At 42.3% G+C, this 19,461-nt stretch overlaps 1 protein-coding gene across 7 annotated transcripts in view; it reads left to right on the top strand.

Moving 5' to 3' along the window:
- LOC144086905 (uncharacterized) overlaps window positions 1-19,461 on the top strand; it is a 72,393-nt gene that overhangs the window by 51,294 nt on the left and 1,638 nt on the right. Inside the window, exons 5-11 of one of the 7 annotated variants that reach the window (XM_077617084.1) lie at window positions 712-826; window positions 10,619-10,732; window positions 12,205-12,672; window positions 13,443-13,574; window positions 16,389-17,310; window positions 17,565-17,643; window positions 17,743-17,865. In XM_077617084.1, the coding sequence (XP_077473210.1) occupies window positions 17,843-17,865 (23 nt within the window). In that variant the 5' untranslated portion in view covers window positions 712-826; window positions 10,619-10,732; window positions 12,205-12,672; ... (2 more) ...; window positions 17,565-17,643; window positions 17,743-17,842. Of the gene's footprint in view, window positions 1-711; window positions 827-10,618; window positions 10,733-12,204; window positions 12,673-13,442; window positions 13,575-16,388; window positions 17,866-19,461 lie in introns of all 7 variants that reach the window. The other 6 variants (XM_077617083.1, XM_077617082.1, XM_077617080.1 and 3 more) reach the window with 6 other exon arrangements.

Genomic DNA, 19,461 nt, shown 5'->3' with positions numbered 1-19,461 from the left:
TATGAGATCAATATGGCCGATTAACAGTCCGGTCACTCATGGGCAGATGCTGCTGGGAGATGGCATGCTTTGACTGTGATACATTATTTGGCAGAACTAAACAAAGAAGTTATTTCAATTCTAATGGTTTTGTTACTTTTTCCACTAAAGGTCAAACGCCGTCAAAAATATCAGCATATTGACCTTTTTAAACATTCCGGAACTATCGGGATCACGGAGTCTGCATTTTCCCAACCTCTGATTGTGGTCATTGGTCAATAATGGGTTAAAACTCTTTCAGGGCAAAGTTGTGGGGCGCTTCACATTCGTTGTTTGAATGCTCAATGTCTGGTTTAGCCTTGAGGGTCCGAGTTTTTTATGTATTGTAATGTGGATTTGCTGAAAAGTGTGATTTGTAATTCAGGAATATTTGATTTCACATGATTAATATAGTATTTGATTTTATGTGCAGTTCATTCTGAATCATTATTTCTTTTGCAGTTTTGGTTTCCATAAATAGACCTTGTACGAATTGAAGAGTATTTAGGAAACTTTAAATGAATGTTTCAGTACATTAAGGAGCCAAGATGCACTATGGGGGGCCTCAACGCATCAACTACGCCTAGATAAAGTTTTGAATAGAATCGATAGCATATGGTAGCCTTGGCAGAGTTCAGCTCTGAATTTGTTTTCATTTAAAATAAACAAATATTATTTTTCTTTACTCTAAAGGACAAAGTGCACTTGAGGATCCTCAGACGGGCAAGGACATTCAAGTCTGTTAACACCCAGTCGCCCAAAGTGAGAGAGTGCACACAGCTTGCAGATCACGGGCTCCCAGAGCAAGGTACATTTTCTGATTCACACCCTGAACCCCACCCCCCGCCTAAATTTGGTCTTATAACATAGTGGCTTATAGAAAAATGAAATATTAATACGGGATTGTATATTGATTGGAAAAAATATCTGCCACCATAATGGCCCGGTTGATATTTCTGAATCCAACAATGACAAACTCATTACCAAAGGTCATTTTTTTAAACATTTATGGCGGCTGAGTAGCTTCGCAGGGCCAATAAAAAAATGAAGGCATGTCGATGAAGACGCTGGATATTTGTAGGGGCTCCCAATATAATCTATGCATGATCAACATCTCTGGTGGTATAAGCACTCGCTGCGATTGAGGCATGAGTCCAAGTGATTATTTTAATAGGTCTCAGGAAGCATTTGAAGATCAAAAAGGACTACTAGAACCACGCTGATAAAGGGAATTCAATTAGGAGAAAAAAAGTAGTCATTCAATTTAGGAATGTATTATGTCGTAACGTCTTTAATAATTTTTCTTAAATAAAGTACTAGCAATATTAAAATTTTAAAAAATAATCTAGAAATTCACATTCATCACACAAACCTGGGCTTGGATTCAAGTTGATTTTGTGTCAAACAAAGCATGGCATTTGTCTAAATGGGGCTCCTCAAATCATTTGGAAACATCCGTAAAACACTACTAAAGAACCCACAATTAAATCAAGTTACAGAACTCGCATAATCACAATTCTTTGGCCCCCAAATCCTCAAAATAGCAAATCACTTTTTTTGTACAGGTGAAGCTCCTTAACTCACTTTAACATAGTGCCTGAGTTTTTCAGTTTTTAAAACTGGTATCTTGTGGGGATAAAACATCTGTTAATTACTGTTAATTATTAATGACGGTGCAAATGGTGAACTGCAAATTTTACTGTATTCTGATTATTTTTCCAAATTAAATCCCAAAACGTTGCCATGAAAAACCCATACTCTTTTTAAAACGCTGTGGCAGCATCGTTTTTTATCAAAACTGATCCAGATCAACCATCTCCTGGACTAACTAGTAATTTCACAACAAGTTCCTTCAGACACGTGGGCTGAAAAACCGGACTGACCAAATTCTGTGAAAACAAGAAACCTTTTTCATTCCACAACTGTGGAGGCAGAGCGAGGCGCACTGATGCCTCCTTTGTTCATCTGACTCATAACCGGGGAATGGGACTCGTGCCGTGCAAAACCACAAAGATAGTCCATTCCAGGGTTGCAGGAAGTGAACAGAGAGAGTCTTCAAACATGCCAGTGGAGACACTTAAGTCTCCAGCGGAGTTGAGCGAGCCTTCGGAGCTTGAAGTCAAGTGTCACTGCGAGATGGCGTGGAAGTCCTTTTTTCCCCTTCAGGAAAACTGTCCACTGCGGCAGGCCCTCTGAGGTGTCACCTTCACACATTGTGACAAACCCCCCTGGTCCGAGCCTCCTTGGGCACCCCCCGTTCTTCCTTAGACAAATGAGTGAAGAGCACCACCACAGGCAAGGACGGAGAGCTGCGCCGCTTCCGCCAGTCACGGCGTCTCGCGCCATCACTTCACACATGAATCCCCCTTTTGCTTGTTTTGCCTTTTTTGCTTTTCTGGAGCCTCGGGGCTCCCGCTGCTCATTTGATGTCCACGGGACTTTTTACCAGGGTCTCGCCCAGACATACGCCACATGTCAGGCTGGCCACGGTGCCTGGAGGGAGATGCTCGTCTGATGCTTGAATAGGAGAAGCACTTTGACAGCCACGCGACCCTTTTCTTCGTTCCTTAATGCCTGCTGTTTACACAAAGGGATTACGTTCAAACTTTCGGATTTGCAGATCAAGTACTGCAACGCCGTTGTCAACGATAAATTCTAGTATAAAATGTCCAAAGTAAAGATCGGGAGCTACATTTGTCCTGCTAACAGCCCCCTGAATAGCCCTTTCCGTCCAATGTCCAATCCGTTTTGATTGGAATCACTGCCCGCCCCTGGATTAAATGTCCATCGTGTCCAGTCGATTGGTCGCCGGTCTTTTGGTCGCCGGTCTTTTGGTCGGCGTCTTTTGGTCGGCATCTTTTGGTCGCTGGTCTTTTGGCGACAACGGGCGACCAAAAGACCGGCGACAAAACAAGGTAAAACAACACGGTCTACGCATCAATAAAAGCCAACAATGGCCATGAGCAGTTTCACTGAGCCGACCTGTGCGTGTATAAGAGTTTGTATGTACATGCGTTGTCCCTTTAAGAAGCTACGTCAGTCAGGGTCTTAACAAGTTCTCCAACAAAAAACAATAAAAGTCCGGGAAATTTGGATCTTTTCTTTAGCCTAATAATTACTAGGGCATTAAGTATGACTAAATAGTAATTCGCAGTTTGTATTTAGGGAATTTGAGCAACGATTTCAATGGTAATTATCACTTACCTTCCGGGCGACCAAAAGACCGGCGACCAAAAGACCGGCGACCAAAAGACCGGCGACCAAAAGATCGGCGACCAAAAGACCGGCGACCAATCGACTGTGTAACAACGTCCATGGCCGTCAATGGAACTAAAATATAATCATACCCTACCTACTAAAATGACGCTATGTGCATAGTTAATGAGCTAAGAATGGGATCCAGTCAAAAGGCTTTTTAACGCGCAGGCTTGGAGTTAATATTGAGAAATACGAAAGTGGGGAAACAAGTCTCTCACGGACTAATCTTGTGCTGAGTACAGCCATGATAATGATGATGGATTAGAATTACTCCAGCGTATTGGGATTACAGTGCGATTAACTGTCCGAGGGAGGGAGGGACCGGTCCTGAGGAGGTAGACCTGCATCAAGATAATCAATCAAATCATCGCGACAAGCCCTTGTCTCGTGGAAACAATTAGACCACTTCTGCGGAATCAATAGCCCTGCATTCTGTTTAGATACCCACCGGTCACTCCTTCAATAAAGCCCCCGCAGATTTCAGTCGGCAAAGGGCCATTCAAGGCTGGCGGAGTGGGAACAAAACACATCAAACGGGCTCCAGGAAGGGCTCGTAAAAATCGCAAATCGAAAACAATATCATTTCATGCGGCTGCGCTTCGTTTTCCGCTTGTTCATTACTGAAACGTGTTTGCGGGCAACAGTGGAGACGATATGGTGAAACTGGGAGGAGAACCAACATGAGTGTGGGATGGGTAAAGTTGCTGGGTGAAATAGTCCTGCTAGTGGAGGGCTCTCCTGTTCCTAGCGCAGCTCCCATCCATAATTAAAGCAGGAATTTGTATCTGTCTGCACTCTGTGGCCTCCTGATGAATTAATATCTGGCTGCAAGTGCTACACAGCCATCAGATTAGCTCATTTATTTCTGTCAGCTGCTTGCTCCATCAGCTATTTGTAAATCAGTGAGAGTCGGCTGGAGGACTGGGAGGGAGAGGGGGTGGGATTTTTGAGATTGTTGGACGTGTATTTATTTTCATAAATGGCTGTTATGAATGAGGTCTGATGCGTATAGTGCCTCAAGTGTAAGTACACGGCGATGACTCATTTTTATGACAGTTGACACTGGGATAAACAGTGGTACCTTGACACTCGTGAGTCAGTTAGCTCATGTCAAAATATTTTCCCCCATTGAAATGCTTTTAAACCATTCCATTTCCTCACAAAACAATTTTTTTCAGAACATTTGAGGCTGCCACAAGTGTTATTGTAATTGCTTTGCATAGTCCAGATCTAGTATTTCAGAGCTGAAATGAAAGCAGGACTTAATCGTTTTCAATGACGGAAAATATCAAAACTCAAAACTGATTGACAAACGAGACACAGTATTAATAATTTTATGACCAAGCTTATTACATAAGTTTAAATTTTAACTTTTACATGAATTGAAATGCCATGGAAAAAAACAACAAATGGATAATAGACATTGAAGGAATACCCAACTTTTATGAAGTGAAGCTTCTGTATATATTGTTATACAGATTTATAGATTGGATATCTTCAGGACATGAGTTGTAATCAAACGCAGCTTCTTGTGAGGGTTCTCATTTTGTATTTCTGGGAGTGTTTGTCCTGAAAATGAACCCATTTGAAGCTCTCTCCACACGAAATATATCTAAAGCTCGCCCGAGATGTTTTATTTATTTTTATTTTTTAATATATATCAACAGACGTGCAACTTGGTTTGCATGGACTGAAGTTGCAGATGTGTACAAGAGGGCGTCAGGGTAACTAACAAGACGACTGCATTAACCTTTGCCTGGTGCTGAGGGGAGGGCATAAACGGGCTGGCCCGGTTCAAGGAACTTCCCATAATCAGGCTCCTGTCACTGCTGTTTCCAGGAGATTAATTCAGCCGGCTTCAATTCCATCCGCCGCTCCCTTCGTAGCTGCAACCCTAGGTGTGCGTGTCAGCCTGTTCAAGGCGTGCGCGCATGGCAACGAGTCTGTGGAACTCGATGGTAGCTGAGGGACCGGTAGCCTAGTTCACAGGACTATCCTTCCGGTAGTGCACCAATCAAGGTGAATGTTCAGAAACATGAATTTGAGAAGTAAAGTGCATGCCTGCAGCAAGGTCTTAACTTCTTTGATGGCTTCTTTGGCAAATGTTAACCAAAATACAAACAGAAATAGATCGTTTTTAACCAAGACTTCTACTAAAGTGGAAGTTAAGACCAAGACCAAATTTCTTTCCAAAGAATGACTTGCATCTCCTGTATGCTCTTCTAATTCATCCACCAAATTCTTTATAAATTGGCTTTTCTTTAAAAAAAAATCCACAATTGATATTTCAGTTGTATTTAACTTTAAAACGGTTAAATCGCATGCCATATTTTTGAATTCTTTCTTTTTTCACAATTTTCACATACAATTGTCATGTAACCTTGAGATCCTTATTTAAGTAGTGTTTTGTTTTTCTTTGAGTCAAGCTGTGTCTTAATACAACAACAAATAAGTCTGCAGCCATATTTCGTTCTGAATCTTTTGGATTACTATACAACCATATTTCACGGTTGTCCAATTCGATTTTACTTTTTGGGGTGGTAATTGATAAATGTAACCACATCTCGCAAACGGCGTCGAGGAGCTCTTCGGCGAAAGTTAACGAGATGCTCGGCAGTCTTCTCGTCCTAATTGCAGATCGTAGCTTTTTGCGTCAGCCCCCAACAAACAACAAAATGGATCTTAGTCCCGCTCCCATTAGAAGCCGACGTTGAGAACCACATACCAGAAAAGCTGACGGTCAGCTTCCTTGTTGTTGTGACCAGGAGCCTCTCGCGGAACGTCGCTAATGAAGCGGCAAGACGACGGCGCTAAGGAGCGTCTGATGCAGAGGGACAGTGACAGAGACGTAGGGGCCTGCCGTTAGTTACCTGTAATAGCCCGGGATGACGACACGCGCCTCGGCACCAGCCTGACAGATGTCGGCGTTCTTCTGATCATCCATTTTACCAAGCGCCTTGGTAAAAGGTCCCGTGGCATTGATAACACATTTGGCTCTGACATCAAATTCCTGCCCTATGAAAGAAAACAGCATCAATCACCAGGGGCTATTCATCTGCGGCTGCTGACAAGCCGGATTATTAATTTATCAGCGAACGCCCCCCTCTCGGTGTAATAGAGTGGCCCTAGTGTGTCCATGGGAGACTTCCCAGGATTGTAATTAATAGGAAACAGACATACCTAATTTCCCTCTCGCCTGTTGGTGTCACACACGAGCCTGTTGGCACCGATGGAAGGACTCTTTTGAAAATGGTGGAAATTGTGCAAATGTTTGTTAATGTCGTCGTTGAAAAGCTACAGCAACTAATGAGATCGCATATCAAAAAGAAGGCACCAGAAAAGCAAATGAGGACAACAAGGCAAATGTAATTTTTTCTCGTAGAAAGAGAGCGATAGAGAAAATGGGGTCTCCACGTGAAGTTGGTGGGACTTTTGGACCTTTGTTCTCGTTGGCTGGCAACTTAGATGATTTGTTTGGTTTGGTTAGGTTTGATACTGTTTGCACTACTGGTTGTTGTACTACCACAACATATCGTCTACCAAATATACAATTTGTATATTGTATTTATATACAAAATCTGTGTATACATGTGCTTTACTGCCCACTCCTGGTGATTGCTGCTCATTCACCTTGTCAACAAATATTGGATTCACAGAAAACCAGGTTCTGACGCAAAATGTTTTTTTTGCACTGACCATTTCGGTTCTAAAAAATGAAATACATTCTTGCCACTGACTAAATTAATAAGGAAAATAGAAGGCCTTGACACCCATTTTTTTCTCTCTGGACTTCCTGGCACTGGATTTAATTCAATTGTGGAAGTGTACCATAAAAAAAAATCCTATCCCACCCGTCTTATCCCACTGAATGTGGGGCCCTTTTCTCCCACATTTAAAGTGAGACGTCTCCTTCAAGAGGTGTGCTTCCTTTTTTTTTAAACATCAGGGGGTGGTCATGTGTTGAGCTCCTCAAGTCTTGGTTATACATGAAATGATTCAGAATCTAATCCCCCCTCCCCCCTTAACTGCTTTCTTCTCTCAAAGCCAGACCGATGCATGACATTTAAAAGATAAGTAAGGCCATTTGGAGTTAGCTAATTCCGTCTTCTGTTCCTGAAGCGGCTCTCTACAACACATAAAAACGCTTATGAAATATTAAAAGCCTCTGCATTAGTGTGTGCCAACTAGCTGTGAGTAAGCGGTGGCGGACCCCCGGTGTGAAGGCGGCTAAAGGTGGGAAAGGGAGTGCGCTGGGAAGAGAGGGGCGCATCTTTTGTTGGATTTACCTGTGATGGCGCCCCCGCGGTGCGCTGGGCAAAACCCCGTCCTACCCGCCCCCCTCGCGACCCACCCGTCTGCCCTCTCCACTAGGTGCACCGCTTCAGTGTAATTGGCAATGGCAGCCCCATACCTGGCAGCAGTGCGGGCGACGGCGAGGTTCATTGGAGCATCGTCGTGTTGTCCTGCAGCGGGGGGACGGGACCGGAGCAGGGGGATGTGAGTCACCCCGAGCCTGTGACTGGTGGTACGGAAGTGTGTCGGAACCGATATGTCACATCTGTCCCTGTCACTTTGCATCAGCGCGATGGCTGCTCTGGCCGCACAAGGAGCGCCACTTAAAGCCACGGCGGCCCTTTGGCCTGAGCGCCGGAGCCCCTCTGACGGGCCCTCCTGACAGCCTTCCTGCAAAAAAGTGGGAAAGAGACAGCAGGGAAGGTTGGAATAACGAGCAGATGCGGCATTTCAAAAGAGAGATACGCTTAAGAGACAAGGATTCCAACTAGAGGCTCGTGTTTACATCTTTTGCCTAAAATGAACTCATTCCCTGCCTTCGACGATACATACGTTGCTTTCGTAAAGCGTAGTCACTGAATGCACTTTAGTATTCGCATGGGAAATGTATGCCTTTAAGGTGTGTGGCCTAACCAATGACACCAGCCGTGGGCGGTTCCTTGTGACCTACAGCCGCTCCTTGCATATTTTTTCACATTCAGAAAATATCAGGCTGGATAGCTTTAGTTTATTAAAAAAAATACTATTTGGTCAGAAATGACTACAAGTTGCCAAAAAAATCCCCATATTTCACACGTACTCCTTTAACAAAATAAAAGTTAATCGTCGTATTGTAGGAGCGCTTTCCCTTAAATATTTAAAATATAAAAATTTGATATTACTATGCGGTTTATCTTATAATTTTTTCAGCAATCATTAACAAAGCCAATTTAGATTTCATATTCCTATATTTGTCCTATAGTTTTTCTATCCTTCTGACTAAATATGGCCAGAGTATGAATTTTATTTCTCATCAGTATGTTTCAAACATGTCATCGTGGACAAATTGAGTGTAAAAGTAGATGATAAAAAGGCCAATCAATCAAATAAGCTTTCTCATAATAACTTTTTCAATACGCTAAACAACTCCTGAGTGATGCCGATTCGCTCGGTTGCAAAAGAGCTGTCGGTGGAATCCTTCTAATGAACACGGATTGCTACTGTCAAGATTTATGGATGAATTCCTCTTTGGCTTTAAAATAGCATAGATCTATATTGGGAGCCACAAGGTCACAAGTTTTGTAATTTAAATGAAAAGGGTCTAAAGGTGACAAATGAACAAAGCCCAGTTTCATTAGGAAGTGATTCTTATGTACATCTTTGAAGATTTATAGCTGGACAATCCTTGTGTTTGAAAGTAAAGAGAGAAGAGAAATGATTAATCACTTTTAATGTTGGTGTCTGGGGTGACTTTCTTTCTATTTGTTATTGCCAAGGTAGTTCAAGTCCCTCCTTGTTTGGTTGCTCCTTTGCAGGAATGAGGAGGCTCCCTTTTGTGCCCTGATTTATTTTACGTTTGAGTGACTCCAGGCCGGCTAGCTGGTGGGGCTGTGTTGAATGCTACGGCACGCTGGAAGCCATTCGCCCCCACTGCGGGAAATAAATATATAAATTCAAAGCCAAAAGTAAAAAAAAAAAAAAAAAGAACAACTGGAAAACAACAGATTTAAAGGCCACATTTTAGAATGAATTACATACAAGAGTATGCACCCTGCCATGATGTATTAGGAAGAGCTTAGAATCCTGTTCTTCATCTCTGTAGGGTGAATGTGGCCATTAATGTGGTTAGCGCACACATGCGCGCACACAGGGAGTGCAGTTTGGGTCTAGTTGGTGATTGCTGAGCTTGCTAATGAGCACGAAACGCTCTCTGTCGCAGAACAGGAACCTTAATTCAACATTAAAGTAGAGTTGTTTACAACCCCGGCGAATAGAGATGATTTGAAAAACGGCAAAATAGCCTCATAATGATGGCAAATGAAGTCTTTGACTGCTCTTGAATGAGCAAAACCTACATCCTCACTCAGCTAATCTACGTCCATATAAGAGGATTTGATACCAATATATATAAAGCCTTTCTGTGTTAGCAAATGGCCATTCACAACTTTAGGATGCAAGTCTTGAACTTTCTGAGGTTGGAGTTTATTCATAAGTAAAGGGTATCGGGGGAAGAGTACTCGCGTTGCAATTAGAGGGTGTCATATCTCATCCTGTCACTTTTTTGTTAGAATTCCTCACAATAGCCACTTGGGAATTTAAATAGCGACAGTGTGTTTTTCTGTTAAAAAAATGGGTGTTGTACTTAGAGGCAGCTATTATATACAAATATATATTGAAAGTAATATATGAGCAGTGTATTTAATTGTCAATAATAGCAGGATCTGTAGAAGTATTTTGCTTCTCTTTTTTTATTTTTATGAATGAACAGCAAAGGCTGACATCCTGATGAGGATAACAATGATGATGAGGATAATTATCATCAGCAATTAAAAAGGCAAAATGGCTCCGAATGAGGAGATGAACATCAGAGCTCCCTGGAGGACGCGGACCCCGCCTCCCTTGCTTTCTCCCTTCCAACCTCCATCCCTCCCTCCCTCCCTCCCTCTTTCCCTCCCTCCCAGTCCCGTGCCTACCTCACACCCCGCCCACCCGTCGCAGCCTCCTGGAGGTACAAAGCTCAGTGGAGTGAGAGAAAGGGGCTGCAGCCCAGCCCAGCCCGAACCAAATGCTGCAAAATGACAGGGACAGTAATGACAGTGAATTTCATGTCTGGCAGTCATAGAGCCAGAGATGCTTGGCTGGGCTGACTCGGCCAATTAAATCGTTACAGGTACACAGATGTTTTTTGTCAATTACACAAGAAAGGCACACTTCAATATACAGTATGTCAACGCATAAACGTTAAGATTTGCCGTGCCGTATTAAACCACATTACCAGATGGTTTTCCTGCATCTACCTTCCCAATCTGTTTTATTGTATTTATTTATATATATTTTTTTCTCCTCCTAGCCAGTCAGAGGCCCCAGCGCGTCTCGCACGCTTTTGACGATCTGACCGTGATGGCTCCAGTAATCCCGAGGAGATGAACCCAAGCGGTCGAAAGCCCGATCACCACTAAATAAGGTCAGGACAGAAAATGTCACTGCCATAATGTACCCGCTTGCATATGGGAAAAGCCAAGGAGGAGACAGCTGTAACAGAAATGAAAATGTACGCAAAAGGGTTCGGTGTATGTGGGTTATTTTTCTTCTTCCCTTTCCACCAAAACCAAATGATTAAGAATGACAAATACAAAAAAAAAATCTGTTTACTCTATTAATAGTAGACTTTTAACCAAGAAAATGTATTTTTTTTAAATGCTGGGCATAAAAATCACACATTGTTCCATAGTTCTTTCAAAATGAGCAAATGGGTACCCTTTTATAGTCATTGAAAAAGTAGATTAGATTACATTGAAATGTGTCAAAATTTCACTCATTGTGCATTCATTTTAGTAGGAAAAACTAATAGAAGGAATGCGGCTGGCAGATGAGCAGCGAGATAGTGTCTTGCCTTTTTGCGCTACGTGGGAATCCGCATGTCCCCAAATGCTAAATGAGGTCTGACAGATAGCCCGGAGAAAGAAAGTTGGGAGTTTGCCGCTACAAGGGAGAGCTTGAGTGAACAGGACGTGCTATGTACACCCTGGCTAACAATCAACATATGCTTTGTTTTTCTGAGGCCAACACAAGACACACGTTGCCCGCGGACACGTAGGTCCCGCACCCGTCGCATCGCAATGCCTACTGGCTATTATTTGCTTTGAAAAAAAAAAGAACAAGTAATGCGTTTATCCTCACATACACTGCATGAGAGGCCCAGCCTGCCTTTCTCTACAACTTTATTTATTTAATTAATATTTTGTGAGTTTGGGGAGAATACTTTTTAAAAATAACTTTTAAAAAAAAATGTAACAGCATAAACATTGGTAAGTTGCAATATAAGTATAGTGTCACGGCAGGTCTCAATTATGAGCATATCAAGATACTTTTAATTGTTAATAATTATATATTTTTTATTTCTTTGTAGGATATATAAATGCATTCAAATAATGACAAGTTCTAAAAGAAATGAAGACAGAAATAGACCATTTATGGCCTACATTAAGACTCTAAAGTTGATTTTTTTTCACCATAATTACTGTTGTTGCTGGCTATTGACAATGATAGAAGTCCAATTCATTTAAACTGGGTGGCTGTGAATGCAATTTCATCAGTGCCATTTTCATTTTCGGTGCTAGATGTCCAATCTATTTTAAGTGGAAGACTGGCAGCAATCTGCTAACCCTTTCAGTCACTTCAGTAAAACAAGTGCCCTGTAAAGGGTCATACAAATTCCATATTTAGAAACTTTCCCCATCTTGTGCTTTTTGCGACCTCGCCATCGAAGGGCTGTATTTTACAGTCATACAGATACTAACGAAGGGTTTCAAAACAGTAGTGATGTCATTTTTCATGCATGGTGCGAGAAATACAGTTGTGTGTATTTGTTATTATCTGCCCTTCTGTCAAAACCCCCCATTTACATTGCATTCACATTTTCCTTCATTCCTGCAGGGGGGAAATTAAAAGGAAAAGTCCCCGAGACACTCTAGCTCAACGGCCACCCGGATGAAGACGACGCTCGTCTGTTACGTCAACATTATGGCGATCTTTCATTGATGCGCACTTTAAGCGGGCGTAACGGCGTTAATGCAGCTCCGGCGTGAGCCAAGGTGTCGTTGTGGGACGCTGACAGGCACCGAGATGACTTCAACAGGCGGGCAAAGAGAGAATTCCAAACATCAAGCCCTTAACACCCCTCATTTTCCCTCCCCTCTCTGTAATGAGCCACACCTGTACACTCCTTTAAATACCAGAGAGAAGCTTTAAATGTCAGGTGCAATTAAAGCTTATGATTCAAGGCTGCACCAATCAAATCAGGGCCCCGGAGTTCAGCCGAGTCTCCCAGAGCAAGCAGAGTGGAGCGGCTGCCGAGATGCCACCGAGCGCTCTTCCTTTACCTCGCACTTGAACAGCCCAAAGGTGATTGTAAAGTTTACTGCCACGCGCCTGAACTTCTCCATCTTCCCAACTCTGACTGCCTTTATCAAAGGAAAGGTTTACGGCGTGCTCGGCTATATGAGCTGAGAAATGACAGTGGGGAGGAAATGATAGCAGGGGAGGGCTGGGAGGAAAGACCTTCTGGGTTCTCGCCTGGGTTAGACGCTAGATAGAACCAGCGTTAGGATTTTATGAAACTATAGTTATTTTCATTAGCTGAAGCAACAAATGAATCTTTGTCAATCTAGTAGAATTTGCGTCTATTTTAACTCACTGGCCCCCACTGAGATTAGAAATCGGTGGGAATTGGCAGGGTGATCTGCCACTTGTTTACCAATGACATAATTCATCTCCAACTTTGTTATGCATTTTATATTCTTGCTGAACTAAAATGGCAGAAAGCAAAGAATGGGTGCCAAGGCCAAAAAAAGGTTAAGACCTTAAATGTTGCATATTGTTTAAAAGTATCTTCTACTCCACCCCTAAATAATATTACAGGTAGTATGTGTGTACAGTAGAGTTCCACGGGGGCATGTAAAATTATTCATCCCAGTTAGTCTTATATTGTACATATAATACCTCATTATTTGCCTAAGCCACTGAGGGAAAGAGTTTCACTTTTTGGATCGGTGACTGGTAATATAGTAGTTTTGGAACTGTGATATAGTAGCCTATATTTTACTGTCGAGTTGCAGTCCTGCTAATTGGTCTCCTCAGCTGCTCACCTCCAGGACCCTACTATGTTCATACAGATGGAAAAAAATAAGACTCCGGAAGCAAAACACAAGCTGTGAATAATGAGATTCTTCAAATGTGGTGAGAAGCAACAGAAAGTGGTGGCATTTCAGCTTGAACCTGGGTGAGTTGTCTGGAACTGTCCAAAGGTAAGGACTACACATAGTAAAATTGTTGTAAGTGTAAAATTAGTTCTCAAAAGACAGTGCATTGTTTTGGTCAAGGGTTTGCATCAAAAATACACCGACGATAAAAAATTATAGCACTTTTCAAACTCCTTGGACTAACATCAAGCTTTTTGACACTTCTTTCTACTTTCTTTGAAACTTAATTGTACCTGGCGCTCATTCAGGACAGTCCAGTACCAGGTGAAGCAAAGCAGCCCCACAAAGTAGAAGAGCCTCTATGTTTTACAGTAGGGATAGTGTACATTTCTGTGACCACTGTGGGTGTAACAGAGAGGTACTAACACTTTTGACTGCATGTTGACAAGGCACAAAGCTTCTGGGAGACTGTCCTATGGAGGTTGTCGCTTGATGATTTATGAAAATGGGCTGAGAACCTCTGTGTGGGTGGATATTATGTAAATTAGCCTCACTGTTCCGTCACAGTGGAGCAGAAGTAAAAAAGAGATGCAGCTTCAGAAATAGGAAACTAACTCAAGATTTACTTGAATGTTTAATTCCACATGAGGAGGATGGGCATACTGGCCTTAAACCCAGAAATGTGTGTATATTGACTAAAAAGTAACTTTTCCCAAATGTGTCTAATATGCATCACCAAATTGGGGAAACGTGAAATTTTGTTCAAAGTTGGACAAAGTCCTTGAATGCAGAACAAGGAAAACTCTGCGCTAGGCAGTTTCATCTCATCTCATTTTCTGAACCGCTGTGAGGCCGACACGCTAACCACTCGCGCCACCGAGCCGCCCGCGCCAGGCAGTCATTCAAGGAAAACATGTCACTCCCTACCCCCAGAGTGAAAAATGAACACGGCCTGGTAAATAAAGCAATATGACCACGGGGACCAGGAATTCGGCGGATGAGTGTCAACTGCGGAGAAAAAATGAAGCAGTTACCTGTTTGTAATCCAATTTGGCCACGGCGTTGCGCGGATATCGGACTCCTCGGCGAACGCTCTGGGGTTGATGAGAAATGGCACAACTCGCTCACGGCCAGTTCGGAGATCCCGCTGCCAGCGCCGAAGCTGAGCGCATCAACAATCGGATACTTATTGTCCCAAATCTTTGCGACGGATCATGCACTATTCAAATGCGCGCTCTCATATTCGCCATGAGAAGGAATATTGAGACGGGCCATACATATTCCATTGGTTAAAAACCCACTATCATTTTCCCGCACTTTGACAGTCGGAATTGCAATAAGGTAGCGCGTCCTTGGTAAAACGCGGTTAAAAGAAGCAACACATTGCTTTTACTCTGCATTGTTGTTTGCATATTTGAAGGAAGGACTTTCACCTTAAAACACTTGAGGTCTCGCTTTACCGATTTGACCTTTATTGTGCTTTCAAAGTCCCACTTTTGAGAGGAGGACTGACTGGGAATTAGGAAAACTTGATCATTGGACAACATGGCCAAAAACTCAGTTGAGAAGCGGCATCGCCAATCTAATAGCTGACTGTAAGAGAATTCTCTACGTCAGGAGAGAGACTTCGGCTTCAGCCTGAGATCTTGTCAAAAAGTCTGAAATTTCCTGCTTCATATTGAAAGAAAGTTCTCAGAAATTCCGCAATATCCATTTCAGATCACTCATCCTCTGACAACCGGGGTGAACTACTCACAAAAAGTTTATGATTTTCAGTTTTTGAAACCAAATGCAGGCTTTTTGTATCACTAGGTCTTGCAAGTCCACGAAGATTGACTCCTATTACATGATTCTTAATTTACCGTAAAGTGCCTCTTCAGAGAAGTTGACAATATACCCAAGTGTAATCAAACCCGCTCAATTTAAGCGTATTCACTGCAATTGATGGTGATATACCTCTAATCCATTCTATTGCTATCATTAGTACTGACAGATAATCATTTACTGCCCCTTCCTTGTACAAACCGTTTTGACTCGTGATTTTGGTGGACAGTACATATTGTATAATGTGCTTCTTTATTATGCGCACGTTGGTGTCCATAAACCTCGTGATGCAGCCCCTAAAAAAAACTGAAAACATGTTCTAGTAGAGTTGTCTCCATAATACATTTGCTTATTTATACACCTCTCACCTCCAATGAGGCTGTGAAATGTTACGCATTACAATGAGTTGCAACATCTTAAAAAGAAAAAGGGGGGAAAAAGACCAATTAGAGAAGACGAGCATTGTTGTAAAGTCGTGCTGTCGTCAAATACAAGCACATCTATAGGTAATTGTTCACAAAATGCAAATTAAATTCAATACAAATGAAAATTGTAACTCCCTCCATTTGGACTGGGTGGGTTAGCCATGATTATATTCACTACCAGCCCCTCCCTATTAAAATGGATAGGACGCTTTTTGCTGTCAATGGTGCTGAAACGTGAGCATTCGCTGCTAGTCCTACCACTTCAAATGAAGTTGAACACCACCTTTGTTAATGCCAGCCAATGTATTCAAAAATACTCAAAATTAATATTTGCAAAGGTCATGGACAATGCTACAAAGTTAAAAACAACTGAATGTGCAGTTGTAGAATGGCAGAAGCCAGTTTACCATTAAGCACAGTTAATAGATTTGATCTAGTGATTTCTTTTTGTTCCACACTTTGAGAATCCCCCGGCTACCCGATTAACTGGAGACCAATCCAAGGTGTATCCTGCCTTGATAGCCACCTCACCTTTGAGCCAAATAACAAAAGCGTAAAAAAGAATCCTTAATTTAAGATGACTTACATTCAAGTGAGCTTTGTGTAATTTTAAACCTTTTGATTAATCAAAGAAAATAAATGCTTGATCTGATGATTTTTTTTCTTTCAGGAATTGATTGTGTCAGCGGGGACACCTGCAGCTCCAGAATATATTTCCACTTTGAGGAGTGCTGAAAAAGAAAGGAAAGAAGAAAAAAATAGCCGACCGGGAGGAAATATTGGGCGTCCGCATGAATATGCAGGGCCTTGATAGCGGCGGTGTCATTACTAATGTTGCTGCCAATTACAGAGCATGTCATGACACTGTGATTCATGAATATTCAGCAGCGACTGATAGAGATGCGGTGGTTGGGCGGGCGGGCGGCGGCCTCGCTCCACATTTTTACTGTCTCATTGTGCATGGCGAACAGGTAACTCCATCACGGCACGCGGGCGCCTTCCAGCTGCAAGACAAGCTGTTCTGTGAGGCATTGCTAGTTAACAGTGTGTTATATAAAGGTGTATAAAAGTGATGAAGTGCTCGCTGGCTCCAAAGAGCAGGCATTAAAGCATATTAAGTAGACATTTAAGCTTGTGAAGTAGAATTCCAGAAATGGGAAAGAGGAGTGTGGGCAAAGAGATGCCTTCGGGCTCGGGGGTCTTCCATTTCCACAAAGTTACTGAAGAGTTTCCAGAGATTCTTTTATTTTTATCAGGATGTTGGTGACATTTGGGCAAAATGAATACCAAAAATCATGCGTTTTTTGGGGCCGAGATTCAACCAATTATTTCCGTGGCACCTTGATTTAAGAGCACCACGCACATTCCCCATATTACTTATATACCTCAAAACTTATTTCCTGAATAATAGAAATGCCACTCATTGATTTTAAGCCAGCGATATTAGTCATTTGTCGCAGAGAATAAAGAATACTGTACATGGGAACAATTGTTTCATACATAGTGATTTGCATGACATGCCTTATGAAGATATATTGGCTGAGCGACGGACGATTCTCAACAGACTTAAGTCAAGTCACTCGTAAATCAAGGTAAGACTGTATGTACTTGAAACAGTATCACGTGATTCTTGTAATAATTAGTCTCCAAAATTTCCACTACCAGAAATTTCAGTGTTGTTTCAAGTGTATTCTGTTTTTCTGCAGGAACAAAAGTCCCTAACCACCCCCATTATTTTTTTTAAATGCACTTAACCCTAAAAACTCCACTGTGATTGGAAAACTGTTGAATTTATGCATGACACATTTTTAAAGGTTGAATAAGTACTTGTTTTCTTTACTTTCAGACGGAAAAAAATACTTGCAATGGGAAAAACAGACCGTTTCCCCAATGAGATTTGGGCAGAAAACAAGAAGCACCTGACTGTAATCGTTCATTCATTCATTCATCTTCCATAGCACTCATGCTCGAAAGGGTTGCGGGGTTGCTGGAGCCTAACCCAGCTGTCTTCTGGCGAAAGGCAGACTACACCCTAGACTGGTCGCCAGTTAATCGCAGGGCACATGGAGAGACAAACAACCATCCGAACTCCCAATCATAACACCACCAGTGGGAATTGAACCCATGTCTACCTGCACGGAAGTCAGGCAAGTGAACCTCTACACCACGAGGCGGCTGACTGCAATCTACTGATTGCATTTGTAGGACACCAGATTGATAAAAATGGTGTAAAAGCCACCCGCACCCACTACGGCCCTTTGGGGAATAGTCTGCCCACCCATAATGTGCATTGCATGGCATGAAGAATTTTTTCCTCCTCTTTTTACTCCATCACTTTAATCTGAATGATCCAGTCATCTGTGATGACCCACTATAGATCTTAATAACACACAATTAAAACCCTTTGCTATTTAACTCCTTCAATTATGGGCCACACCGTCATTCCAAAGCCTCTTCATTAATCGTGCACATCCACACCACTTGATTACTCTTAAGTCAAAGCACATAAACTGGAAAAACAGCTAATTATACGAATAACTGTCTTTATCGTGTTGACTATATTGCGCTAGAAGGCCAGTAATAATGTCATCACATCTGCATAAGTGCAGAATTCATTAAAAAAAAAGATTATTAAGATAGGCGGGTACGCAATTAAAAGAGGTTTAGAATCACGGGCGGGGCAACGCAGCCATAAAAAAGGCGAGGTTAATGAAAAAGGTTAATTGCAGCAATCAGTGAACAAGAGCGCCCTCTACATTCCGGAGCAATTCTCTCTTCCTCAGCCTGTCCTTGAGTGCTCCGAGTGTGTTTTTAGCAGAACAATAACAGGATACAGGATGCTGTTGAGTGGATTTTTTTTCTTCTTCTGGACTTTCGCCCATACCAATATTCCCTAAAAACACACGAGTGGCTAAGTGACGCAAGGTGTTACTGTAAGATTACCCTGAGATGGACTGCACTACAATACGTTTATTTTGGCGACCATGCATCAACTTGATTTTTTCTTTTAATTATTATTATTATTTTCTGCGTCACCCTCAGTAATGGTCCACGCTATCAGACTCACTCTCCTGGGCTCTAAATTGGTTCCTTTGCGATAAGGGGTGAGAGGCCGCCACTAATTAGCCCTCTTTCCCCCCTCCCACTTTATATATATACACACACACACACACACACACACAAACATGCCACCACTAACACACACAGGAGGTGAGGTCTAAATTTGGAACACAATTGAGGAATACAAAAAATCTTGGCAGATGATAAAGTACAATAATATCACCCCCCCACCTCCCTCCCATGGACACCCCCCCAGCTTTATGAGGCTCATGCCACACAAGTACAGGCCCTTCTGTGGCTACTTGTAGGGTGGGAATTACAGTAGGGGAGTCACTTTACTGCATTTTGAGGTTACACAATGAAATAGTGTGCACAGCCGTGGGAGAACGTTGTCATGCTTAGTTAACAATGTTTTTTACACAATGTTTTGTATTTATAGTGGAAATCTGCGGTTCTGAAACATATTTGCACCAAGTACTACCTCTAAGTACCACCATGACCTACATCCAGATGTGTGTTTTCATATTTAAGCATTTAAACAATCGCATTTCAGCCATTATTTGTTGCCAGGGTCAGAAATCTGCTTGGATGCCTTCACAATCAGTTCTGCAGGCCATGTAGCATAAAACAAGCGTCGATGAAACTGTTGCTTTAACCAATCCGATTTCAAATTGGCGACACCA

The sequence above is a fragment of the Stigmatopora argus genome, chromosome 13, assembly GCF_051989625.1.
Source record: "Stigmatopora argus isolate UIUO_Sarg chromosome 13, RoL_Sarg_1.0, whole genome shotgun sequence".
NCBI classification, from domain to species: Eukaryota; Metazoa; Chordata; class Actinopteri; order Syngnathiformes; family Syngnathidae; genus Stigmatopora; species Stigmatopora argus.
This window is presented reverse-complemented; position numbering and strand designations above follow the sequence as displayed.